This window comes from Neopsephotus bourkii, unplaced genomic scaffold, assembly GCF_033783945.1.
Source record: "Neopsephotus bourkii isolate Nb327-2 ecotype Australia unplaced genomic scaffold, CSIRO-AGI_Nbou_v1 NB_31, whole genome shotgun sequence".
Lineage (NCBI taxonomy): Eukaryota > Metazoa > Chordata > Aves > Psittaciformes > Psittacidae > Neopsephotus > Neopsephotus bourkii.
This window is the reverse complement of record NW_026900548.1, coordinates 1375278-1388049: the sequence shown is the minus strand read 5'-3', so window position 1 is coordinate 1388049 and position 12772 is coordinate 1375278. Positions and strand designations below refer to the sequence as shown.

The window sequence follows — 12772 nt, the reverse complement described above, 5'->3', positions numbered from 1 at the left end:
AGCAGCTAAAATGCCTTTCTTCTCTCCTGCAGGAAACAATTATCATTAGTGATAGATGGGGGGTGTGTGAGGGTGTTTGAATGGTAAATGGTGTAAAAATGCAGCATCGTGGATCAAAATGGGTTGTCAGGAAGGGCTGGGGTTAGAGCAGGGGGGGTGTACAGGGATTCTTCTGGCTTTTTAGCTAGAAGTGAGCTCTGTGGTAGCTGTTTCTTTTTCTGCAGGCTGAAGCTGCTAGTACCATGGTTTCACAACTGCAATAGAGAAGGGCACTTGGGTTTAGATCCCTGGAGTATGAGCAAGTTGATGAGTCCCTTGGTGTGGGAGCAAGGGCAGCCCTGCGTGTGCTTGCAGAGGGGAGCACCCAACAGCTCTGCTCTACAGCAGAAACGAATACCTGCCCCAGGGGGGAAGAGCTCTGTGGGTCAGGAGTGGCAGCTCAAAGGCTCGTTCTCATGTAGTTACCTGTGGGTGAGCTCTGCAGCAGGACAGACTTGCTTCCTTCCATATGGAAGTGCAGCCGGTGCTGCATCCCAGCCCAGGGCGAGCCTCCTGGCCGAGCTGGGTTTGTGACCTGGAGCGGAGCGGGGGAGCTTTGCCAGGTTCATGTTTCTCGAGGTGACAGCATTTCCCTTCCATCAGGAGCGGGGTGAGGCACCCTCCCCACCTGCCTGCTGGTGCTCAGCCCAACCGCGGGAGACGGGAGAGGGCTCGGAGCAGCGGGAACGCGATGTGAGCAGCCGCTCCTGCGGCTCTCCGCTCGCTCCCTGCTGTGCAGCGCTGCAGGTCTGACTGAGTGCTTCAGAGGCTCCAGCCGTCGCTCCTCCTCAGCTCCGGTAAGGATGCAGATTGCGGTGAATTTTGCTTTCACAGTGAGCCTCCTTTGTTCAGCCCCTGGTCGAGGCGCCGTCCGTTGTTTTTCTCCCGTTCTGTAATCCAAGGTACAATCAAAAGGATTTTCTGCAAAGAATAAGTGACTATTGACAGACTGTGCGCACTGTAGGGATGGAAAAGCCTTTAAAAACCACCCAACGCTAATACAAGTGTGAGGGAATGAACAGTGCCTACATTTTAACTGATGCAAGGTGGTGGTTGAGAGGATAATCTTGCTTGTATTGCCTAGAAAGAGGGATCTAGCTGCAGGCTAGTAACTCAAACAGTGGGCAAGAAATAAACTATACTTGTTACAATTAATAGAGAAACTTGTCCAGCCTTTATTAGGCCTGAGAGGTAGAGTGACTTCAGTTGCTAGAATGTATAATTCTGTCTAATAATATACCGTATTACTGGAATTACAGCACTTAGACCTTTAACATCTACTGGTGACTTCTATTTATTGTTCTGTGGCTTCTGGACCATGACTGAGCATTTTAAGTAAGAGGGAAGCTGACATGGTCCCTGTCAGATGCCATGAGACCTCCTCCTCATCCCTGCTGTTTGCTGTGATTCTTTTTGATCAGTGTGAAGCATGCTGCTCACATCTGTAAATAGCCACGTTAATTTGAGAGAAGGTGCATGTTAGCTAAAATGAAGGAGTGAAATGCAGGTGCAAAGCTCTCCATGTATTCATGGCATCCAAAATTAGCCCTTCTTTTCCGTAGGTAGGTGAAGGGCCCATGAAGACAACAGCACCAACAGGGTTTGGGTACCACATCCCACAGGCTGAGGTTTTTGATGGTGGCAGGAAGTGATTGGAATTTGTTTGTCCAGATTCCCTACCTTCTGTCTCTTGTTGTTTCTGTTCCGGCCTCCTGATCCCTGCCTGCTTTCCTTGGCTCTTCTAGACAGAAGTTATCGGTAAGTTAAATTTCCTGGCAAATTCCCTTGGGACCTTTTAATCCACAATGCCTGATATTTAATATTCAGACACATCATCCCAGTTGGCCAGTTGATAAGTGAACATGAATTAAAGGTTTTTTTGGTTGTGTTATTCACCAGTGTAAGTTAGGTTGCACCCTATACATGGTTTGAGGCTTTTACATTAGGGAAGGAATTCTTTTAATACGTGTTGTTTGTTTGGTTGGTTTCGTTGTGTTGGCTTTGGTTTCACTATAACTAATTTGAAGGCATCTTAACTGCATTCTCCTCTAGTTCTTGGTGCTCTCTTCAAATATGTATGACCACCTCGCCTCCTAAATTCATCTTCTCTGAAAGACACTCTCTGAATTTCTTAAGTTTCATTTTAAAAATCTCTTTTAGGCTTAAGTCTCCTTCAGGAGTTCTGGCAGCCCTGGGTACCTGAGGCCATGCTGCTCATGCCTACCTGCCCCTGCCTGCCTTCACGGAGCTCGTAGCTTGAGTCAGTGCTATTGGGATATCTGAGCTAGATAGTCCCCTGGGAAGCAGGATTTGGCTGCAGAGCCGTACAGGGAGCACATCCCTTCTCATTCCCCCTCCCTCCCATGGAGCTCAGGGTTTGGTCATGACCCTGCTAGGGATTGTTTTTCTTTCTGGAGGAGCATGTTGTCTCTCCTTTCAGGAACTTCGGTGTTGTTTTTACTGCCCTGAACTGTAACTGTAGCTCTTCATCCATGTATCCAGGTGGCTGTTTCTCTTAGCTAATGAATTAGCTTCCCTGAAACCAAATAGCCCCATCGCGCTGTGAAGGGACAATAAACACAGGAGTAGGTAAAAGCACGGCTTCAAGCAGGGTATTTGCAAAATCCTTTATACTGGTTTAATACTGTTATCTTAAAAAGTACTTCTAAAAAGTGGAATTTGTAGAAAATTCATCTGCTTACCTGCAAAGGCAATGTTAATACAGTGCTAAGGTGATTCTGCAGGATGTACCCGGGTAATACATACAAGGATAGCTAGAATGACAGGATGCTTAAATCACCATTATCTTGGGTTTTGCGTATCATGGTCTTGTGCTGTATTACTGTGGGTGATTTGTTGTTTGTGGAGTTCAAAGCACGCGGACTTGGTTCAACCCAGCCATGGCAGTAGGAGCTGGTGTCACATAAAAGAGCATATGGGTTAGGAGACATATTTACAGTGCCTGTGAAGGGAGGAGGTAACGGCAAAGGCGTTCCACGTGTCGCATAAGGTTTGTCCCTCTGTGTTAATTCAAAGCTACTGAAGTATTATTTTCTGTCTCCACACAGTTCCCAAATGCCTGGAAAGAATGGGGGAATTTTTTTTTACCATGATTTCTGCTACAGGTTATTAGTTTAGAAGGCAGGATGTCCAGTTCAGATCCATAATGCTGTCCCTAGGGCACTGCCTGAGTTACAAGGATACAAATTCAGGGTTTGTGAAATGTCTCTTCACTGCTGCTTTGCTACTGACAGTGGCTGCCCATGGAGCATGATCTCTCTGACAGAGTCTCAGTAGCATCCTCCATGTTAGTGTGGACAAGGAAGACAGTTTAGGGAGGGTTATGCATGGCCAGACATGTAGGTCAGTACCACTGAGGTGGTTTCAGTGGTGCACAACAGGGGTCATTTCCACCACACTCCCATTTGCATGGCTGGCTTTGATCAGGCTTCAAGGTGAGGAACACACTGATGGAGGAGTATTTCCATGATCCCATGTCATGTAGCTAACACAGCCTGCACTGAGGCTCATACTTGTGCCCATGGGATGTTGGCGTGGTGTCACCAGTGTGGCTTTGGTGTGCCGGGTGTTGATGCAGCTGAGGCTGGTACGGGGTTGCACTGCCCTCCCTGCCACAGTCCAGTGCCTGCCTTGGTCACCTCTCACCACCACTAACGTCAGCTGGTGGAGGAGAAGAGAGAAAACATCCCAGTAAGATCAGTGCTGTGTGTTCCTTGGTAATGTGGTTCTGCTGCCATGGGTGAGGAGGCTCAAATACCCAAATGAATTTTAACCAAGACAACATGACATTCCAGAGAACTGTCTGTGCTGCTTTTCAGATGTCCTTTGAAAGCCATTGTTGCCATTTATACAAGAATAAGACAATCATAGTGGAAAGAGGAACCTTTTGCTTTTCAAACACTGTGTTTCCTTAAGATTGTCCGAACTCTTCCAAGCTTCCTCTTTCTATATACCTAACACTATGTAAGTTCTGCCGTAACATTTGCCTACTCTTGGTATTTCTGTATCAATATTTCAGTTACCTGATTAATTGAATTCCATGGTATGTATTGAAATGGCAGAAAAAAAACCTAACCTGATGGTGAAAGGCACACCTGTAGAGTCTGGATGTGAACCTGAGCTGCGGATGAATCACGCCACCCAGCAGAGAGTCAGTGCTAAAGTGCTGAGTATAAAGATGCATTGTGTGACTCACTCGCTGTGTTTCTACTACCATTATAAACTCAGAGAGTACTTGATGAATAACAGAGTCAAGAATGAATTCATCCATGTTTCACTCTGTAACCATCTATTATAAATACTGAGCCAAATTCTGCCTCCAGATACACACAGCCCTCACTGGAGCCTGCCCGCTGTATTTATTTTTAAAGATAAAAGCACTTCTGTTACTTTCACAGGGGACTCTGACACAGTCCATTGTAAGGATGTGAATACCCTTCCTCAGGAGTTGCGAGTGAAGCAGGGAGTGTCTGCCTGGAGCCAGGAAGGGCACTTGAGGGATAATAGCCTCCAAACTGCGGCGGTAGGATGTAACAGTTACATTTGTAGCTGAGCATTCTCATCTCGGAGATGAGAATGTGCCCTTTTTTCCTAGAACAGGCTCTGTTCTGTGCTTGGACCCCAAACACTGGTGGCTTTGGCTGGGTGCTTCTCACTCCTGCAGGGAGGGAGGCATTTGTGCCGTGGCCTTGTGTTTTGGAAAAGCTCTCATCATAAATTATCGTGTCGTGTCATGCAGCAGACAGACTTGGAGGTACAGGGTTGTCTCTTGGCTACACGGTGGATGCTCTTTGCTCAGCTCAGGCTCTCTCCTTCATTATTACTGCATCTGCTTTCCCGGTAGGGTTTGAGGTGGCTGTGTTGAGGCTCTTGTGGTGTATGCAGAATGGCTCACTAATGAGTGTCCCATCAGGGTAAAGGAGGAGGTGAAGGCAGAGGGTTGCGGATCGTGTTTACTGTTTCTGTGCTTGATCAAGGCAACTCTCATTGCCACCGAGCTCTGTGAGCCTGCTCAGCCACCGTTTTCATTGCAGCTCAGAGGAAATGCTGTGCTTGAAGTTTTACCTACTTCTGGAGTCTTTATGCAGTTTGTCATCCCCAGGGAATGGTGCTGGGTGAGGGCAAGAACAGAGCTGCACAAAAGTGACTAGTCCTTTTTGGGGTGGAACCACGCTTTGAGTCACTTATTTATCGTGAGTGAAATCTGATTTTCATAATTCACCATTATTCTTCTTAATTTAAAGTACCTCTGAAAGCCATTATTATTCAGCGATGATATCCAATGAGAAAGGGGTTGAGTTCCAGTTGGGAATGATTATCTGACAAATAATCACAGCTTTTCCCAATGTTTAGAGGTTTTCTGTGAGCTAACGACTTTGCAGGAACTGGGGGGTTTGCTGGTTTAGTTGGTTGATTTTGTTAAATGCCTGCAGAATATACAGAATCCCAGACTGGTTTGGGTTGAAGAGACCGTAAAGCTCATCCAGTCCCAACCCCCGCCACAGGCAGGGACACCTTCTACTGGAGCAGGGTGCTCCAAGCCACTGTGTCCAACCTCGCCTTGAACACTGCCAGGGGTGGGGCAGTCACAGTTTCTCTGGGCACCTCAGCACCCTCACAGTAAAGAACTTATTCTTTACATAACCTGACTGTTTCAGTTTGAACCCATCACCCCTTGTCCTATCGCTACAGTCCCTGATGAATAATATGCACCATCTAGTTTTGAGCTGCATTCCCTGGGCTGCTCAGCCTCTATGGTATGTGGCTGAGTGATTGCATACTACTGATTTCTTTTACATGTTAGTTTCTTCTCCCAGGAGAAATAAATGTGATCAGTGCTGTTGGGAAAGGCCAGCTGGCTTTCACTTTGAAGTAGCTAGCTCAGGTCAAGTGTTGCTCTCCTCCCCAGGGTTACCTGATCATGGAAACACGGTTACAATATGTTGTATTCCTAGGTTTGCTAGTGAGGAACGAACTGCTACTACTATGTTTTTCTGTGAGGAGTAGCCAAAGCTTATGACTTGTGCAATTCCTTCTATTCCTAGCTTGGACTAATGAGAGCTGATTAGCGGGAGTGAAATAAGTATGAATCAAATAATGATTAGTTTTGTTTATGTATAAATACACAAGAGAATCATGAGAGAATGCAACTGCTTGTGTGGGAAACAACTGTTCCCCATGGGCTGTTCTGGACAAAAGGGAATGAGTGTGAATGTTCACAAAACAGCAAGTGTGAGGGGATATAAACAGGGTCAGATAGCACATATGTTCAGGAGCCCACCAGTGAATGTTCTCAGACATGGCTAGCAGCAGATTGCTCATGCTGCAGAGGACCCATCCATCGCCTTGTGGTTCTGTGCCTGAAGAGCACCTGCTCTTTGCAACTGCATTGAAAATAGCAGCAGCAGCTTCACCTCTTTCAGCAGTCATGGCATGCTGACGACTGATTCATTTCTCATTAAGTGGGTTGACATTTAACTGTAATTAATGAGTTAAAAGCAGATTAACAAAAGGGCAGCTCTCAAGAAACTACTGCTAATAATTGCAAGGCAATCAAGAGTCAGGGAGGACTTGACCCATAATTTTTACTGCTTGTAGTTTGGTTTAGTTTTAAAGCAGTTCCCTCACGCCCAGGACAGACAAGCAGAGACACTTCTGCATGTAAACCCTCTCTCATGTGCTGGACCTGAGTTTCTCTGGCAGCACTGACCCGTGGTGAGGGGCACAGTCACCTGCTTGGAGCTGACCTTTCCTGCTCATGTCATTACAGGCCAAGTGGTGAAGGCAAGAGGCCATGGCGGAGGATAGGAAGGACGAAGCCAAGGCACCGCACTGGACTGCAGGTCAGCTAACAGAGGCCTCTGCGCACCCACGTTCACCTGAAATTAAGGAACAGGGCGGCGCGGGTGCCGGACTGGTCAGAAGTGCCAATGGATTTCCCTACCGAGAGGATGAGGAGCCAGGGCTGGGCAGCCACGAGCAGCCAGGGACGTATGCTCGGACCAAAGAAAATGGGATCAACGGGGAGCTGTCAGCAGGGGACAGGGAGACTGCAGGTAACGCACCTCCATACCCCACTATGGAACTCTGCAGACCACTGAATAATGGTCCTCCATGGGAAAACGTTAGGTGGAACCAAGAGTGTCCTGGGGAGCTAACATGAGGGAGTAGTGCTTTAGAAGGGCACTAGCTCTCCACAGCAAGGGCTGCATCTTCATCCAGGTTTGCACAGTTTGCATCCTTACCCAGAATCCTGGCCAGTGCTCTGAGAAGCCTTCAGGAAAGGCATGACAGTGCATTGGTGCCTCTTAATAGTTGGGACAGGGTCATCTCCCTGGGGGCAAGACGACAGGCTGGTGCAGAGCAGCTGCTTAGCTCCTCTGGGCTCGAGTAGGAAACCACCCTGCTGCTGTGCATGGATGGCTCACGCTGCTCTTGTGTGCATTTCTCTGTGTTGTGAAGGCTGGATTCTCCTGTTGTGGCTTGCGAGAAAAACCACCTTGAAATCACCGACTGTGTGCATAGTAATGTGTTGCTCAATCTGACCGGGAATACCACAGTTAGGTGTCAGCATCTATTCACCCTTGCCCAGGCATATTTCACTGGATGCTCACTGAGTCTATTTGTAAACTGTGTCAGGATTTTAGGATTCAGCTTGTTATTTGGGAGACACAAAAAAAAGTGTGACTGTGTCAAAATGAAATATGCAAAGCAGGCTTCCTGGTTTAGAAGTAAATGCTAATTCTCTCTGTGCAGAGTTCCCACTTTAAATCCCAAATGCACAGTGCAAGAGGAATTTCTCTTGTACAGACACAACTGCCATCCATGCATGCTAAAGAGGTCTTTCTAGCAATGTCTGCTGGCTGTTGACACCATTTGGAGATGCTATCCATAATTTCTCAGCAGCTGACGAATTTTAAGGCTCTTGGACCCTACAGCCATTTCATAAGCCATTGTGCTGGAAATGGATCTCTCTGCTAAAAGAAAATGGGTTTAGATTTGAAGAGTCTTCTCTTGGGGATAGCCAAAATGTAAAAGAAATCCTGAAGCATTCAGGTGACCATGCTGATGATGATTGTTTAAGGGGGATGAAGACAAAGTCATGTCTCTTTGCTGTAACCCAACTTAGTGCTATGCTTAGCCAGCAAATAAGCAGGAACAGGCATGCAGGACTCACAGAGCTAAGATGCTGCAGTTCTTAGGAGCTGACATAGGTTATGGGGAGACTGAGTGTGTTTCTCATCTTTGTTGCATGTTTTTCACACAGGCTGGACCAGTCTCACCCATACACATGGAAAAGTGGGAATAGAAGGGGGGGGAGAGAAATGTTTTTCTGCACTCTGTCAAGCATCAGGTTCTGAGTCGTGCTCCCCCAGCATTTAATTGAGGAGTTTGCAACTGATGGGTGAGAGAAGGCAGGAACCCACTGCATGGGCATTGTAGTAGTGTATTTTCATGTTGCTTTTTGAGGGAAGGGATTAAACAGCAGAAGAAGAGCAAATGAGGCAGCAGGACTGGGGACACGCACGTGCCAAGGGAGCAAGACTACTCTTGTAGTGACATTCACTTCCATCACCACTTTGTGGCTTCATTTCCTCCTCCCCTGCTTTTTTCTCACTGCTTAGATTGCAGAATCTCTGGTGTGGGGACTTACTGTTGATACATATAGGTTTTTGTTTGGGTGTCTTGATATAGTTTATCTCATGGCATTTTTGTCCTTGAACGCCACAGAAGTCCCTAAAACTGCTTGCCTTCATGCGTGAATTCCTTGCTCTCTGGAAACTCATACCCTGCAGATACACACTGGCTAACCCCATATTTGATTAATGCAGTGTAAGTCATCTTAGGATACTTATGATATGTTTTTAATAATTTTTCACTTTTTAAAGGAGAAACCTTCAAAAACTTCCTGTACGGGTAGAAGAGGACCCTGGAGTCTGTTGCCATTTTACACTAGGGTCTACTAGCTGGATGTGCTGAATGTGTTGCGGAGCAGGAAGTTTAGAGTTGGAGCTTGGGGTTTGATTCAGAGCTTGATCTTGAAATCAAGATTGCCATTCACCACTAAACTTAATCATCTTTACCGTGTTAGTCTGTAAATGTCAACTGCCATGAGGTGGTGTGTCAGGTAGGGTTTAAATGCCGCTCTGATACCCATGATTGTCAATAATGGAAATCGTTTAATTCACTGACTCCAAATAGCCGAGGAGAAAGTGCACAGGAAGCCAAGGTCGACTGGGATAATTAAGCCGAACTGTGGGTTTGGGTGGATTTGCAGGGATTTTGTTTTCCTTGGTACAAGTCCAGAACCATAACCTGGGAAAATCTCTTGCTTCTCAGCCTTTGTATTGGGGTCTGTAGATCCGCAGCAACTGCAACAAGAAGCTTTTACAGTAGAACACTCGTGCAACCAGGACATTCCCTAGCACCTGCTGATGGGAGCTGTGTTACAATTTGAGGCATTTCACCTAAGGATGCTCCCCAGCAGCTGACTGACCCAGGGGCTGAGATTTAGTCGTGAAATGGGCCTCTCCTAGGGCAAGGTGTTCTGCAGCAGTGCAATAGTCCCTTCAGGGCACAGCAAAGCAGCAGGGCACCCATCTGCAGGGCTTGCGATGTAAAATCTGTGGGCTGTGTGTTAAGGGGAAGGTTAATGTCAGGCCACCAGGACAAAGGGACCTTATGGAACACTGGTGCAGAGGCAAGGGGTGGTGATGGGGGAGGAAATAACAGTTCTTGCCAAAATGCATTCAATCCATCATTGCAAGTGACATTTTTAGGTTTGCACAGTTAAAATTTGCCTTCCTATATATATGTGTGTGTTTCTCTCTTGGCATCTGTCTAAGAGTTATTGAGCCTGACCTCAATTTTGGAATCCTCTGAATCTGGCTGTTGTGTTGCCTTTGATTGATCTGTCTCGGTATCGTGCTGGTAATGGCTGCATTATGGAGACACATCAATGCCTTTCTTTCAAATGGACTGATGGGAACGTGGGAGAGTGCACAGGCTGTGGACAGGGCAGCCTCAGGGCCTGATCTGGCATCCACTGAAGTCAAAGGCAAACACGTGTGAGAGAATAGGCTGTTTTTTTGGCAGAAGGCAAAAATCACATCTGGATGTGATATAAGTAAGGGCAGTGAAGCAGCTTTTTCTTTTTCATATGTATTTGTGTATGTATTTTTGTATATACTTAGGTTTAGGACCCTCTCCATCCTCAGCCCTCTGCCAGCCACAAGTCCCACACTGCTTCTGAGGAGCTCATGTGGTCTCCTTGCCTTTGGCACAGTGTGCATGCAGTATCCCACAGCCTGAGATCCACTGAGCTTCAATGTTCTTCCTAATCTGTGCCTGTCCATGTCCTTTCTCATTTGCACACACACACCGCATCCCTGGTGAGGATTTTTGAAGTACTAGGAGTAGAGTTTGACTCCTGTCAAACCAAACATTTTTATGTCATCTAAGACACTTGCTGCCAAGTAGGCGTTGATAGAGTAACCTTCAGAAACTCGCTCTGAAGCGGGCTGATGTGGGAAGCTTTCCATTGGAGCCTGTGGTAGAGCTCAGGATGTGTTTGATGAAGGATGTGCTGTAATGAAGGATGAGAGTGGCAGAATGAAGCTTACTGAAAAGCCGTGGTCAGCTCACTGGGAGCAGGGAGGAAGCGCTGAGGAGCAGTACAGATGTGCTGCAGTGTTCTCTGGGAACCAGCAATTCAGCACAGTCCAGCTTGTTTGACTTGCAAGGAACATCAAGCTGCAAAGGTTTGGGTTTTTTACACTTAAAATTCATCTACTTTTTCCTTTCATTTTTTCCTATAATGTAATGGCTAACCTATCAAATTTATATGAACATGGTAAAGGTGGCTAGATGCATTGTGAAGCATCTTCTGTACTGCATTGTTATGTACAGTGACTCAAGTGATTGAGTGCTTTCTTCATTATATGCCAAATTCAGGTTTATAATCAGAGGGGGCTTGGGTTACCCGCACAGTTACTTGATGAATTAGTTTTGTGACAGACAAAGGGAAAGCATTTCCTGAAATCCTATTAGTAGAGCCTCAGGACAGCGACTGTCCTGGTGTCACTCAGTGTTAAGGACAGTAACATGTCCTGCCAGTGACACACAGAGCCCTTCATTAACTGGCAGGGTACCCAAACCATGTGGGATGCAAAGAGGCTGCCAGAGAATCATAGCAGACTTCCTGACACCGCACACTGGACTGGCTGCAGGCTGAGTGCTCCTGCCATGCTTTCAGAGCTCTTGAGGCACAGGAAAGGTGGGTGAGGAGGGAGGCCTGGCGAAGCTGAATGAGAGAGTGGCAGTATTAAGCTGAGGGAGGAGTAACAGGATGAGGGAATGGTGGGGGAACAGATCCATCAGTGGGAGAACTTGGAGACGTAAAGGGCCAAGGGCTGGTGAGATGAAAACGGTGCGGGGGCAAAGATGGGTCAGGAAGTGGTAGGGAAAAAAAGGAGATATTGAAGGACAATAGAAAGAGGTTCATTTTTATCTGTTCGTCCAGAGGTTCTCAGCTTTTGCATGATGGCAAATACTACCTCAGAGAGGAGGGGATTCAGACAGTAGGAATAGTGCAGTCTGCAGGAAACAGCCAAAGAGAAAAGTGGGAAGGGGCAAATCATGTTACAGCCTTGAATGTAGTTTATCCTGATTCAGCCATTTGTTTTAGGCTTTGTTCAGTGGACATATGCATGAACATCTGCATAATATCGATTCCTGTGACCAACTACTCTTTAAATAAGTGCATTTCAATAAGCTACAGGGAACGTCAGGCTGAAAGACTGCCCTGGCTTAGCCAGTAATACTTGAACAGAGTGAACAGAGGTGGGGAGTCCCCTTAGGTTGGCAAAAACAAAGCCAAACGTGGAACACAGGGATTCTGCTTGTTTTAGCTGCCTGGCAGTGTGTCAAGGAAGCAGTCTGTATCCCATTACCTTCCATAGCCTTACCTTGTAGTAACCAGTCTCCAAGAGGACCTGGTTCACAGCCCTCACTGCCTCTGCACTATTGGCAAGTCACTGTGGCACCCAATTGTGCCGGCTCAAGGCCCTCAGGCCATGAGGGGTAGGGCTGGAGCCATGATGGTAGGTTGTGCTGGGACAGGGTTGCAGCCTCTTCAGGCTGAAACTGCACTGAGTCATTCTCTGGGCACACATCTCATTTGATCTTTTCCTTTTTTCCACTTTCTTGCTATACAAGTGATAATACCCTGATGGCACTGCCCGTAAACATGCAAACAGGCCTTCTTTGTACAGAGCCCTTTTTAGTCTTTCTTTCCAACAAGACTGCCTTGTCAGAGCTTTCCTTTTCATTTGGCTGTTTGCACTGGCTGTCCTGCTGCTGCCCAAGCTCTCCTGGAGTTTCCAAAGTACCCCCCAGACTCTCTGAACGTCCCTTTCCCAAAGCCTTGTTCTCAGAGGTGTGTTTCCAGCAAGCTGCATGTTTCGAGCACCACCAACAAAGTGCACAGAAGGATGGAAACTTGATGACAGTCAAAGGCAAATTTGATCACTGGGTTTGCCCTGATTCAGTTGTTTGTTTTACAAAGCTGGAAGAATGCATCTTACCATGTCATTGATGGCTCCCATGGGAAAGAAGCTGTTAATTGGGCGTTTTGATCTTCCTGCTTTTGCCCAGGAAATGTGACATTAATTACTGCACACTTTCCTTCTCCGTGTTAAGAGTAATACAAGTG

General features: G+C 46.8%; 1 protein-coding gene across 41 annotated transcripts in view; it reads left to right on the top strand.

Moving 5' to 3' along the window:
- MAP2 (microtubule associated protein 2) overlaps window positions 1-12772 on the top strand; it is a 217623-nt gene that overhangs the window by 142720 nt on the left and 62131 nt on the right. For 39 of the 41 annotated variants that reach the window (XM_061344295.1, XM_061344303.1, XM_061344542.1 and 36 more), the window contains one exon: window positions 6830-7115. The exons of 1 other annotated variant lie outside the window; for it this stretch is intronic. In XM_061344295.1, the coding sequence (XP_061200279.1) occupies window positions 6854-7115 (262 nt within the window). In that variant the 5' untranslated portion in view covers window positions 6830-6853. Of the gene's footprint in view, window positions 1-695; window positions 837-6829; window positions 7116-12772 lie in introns of those variants that run through there. One more of the 41 variants, XM_061344320.1, reaches the window with a different exon arrangement.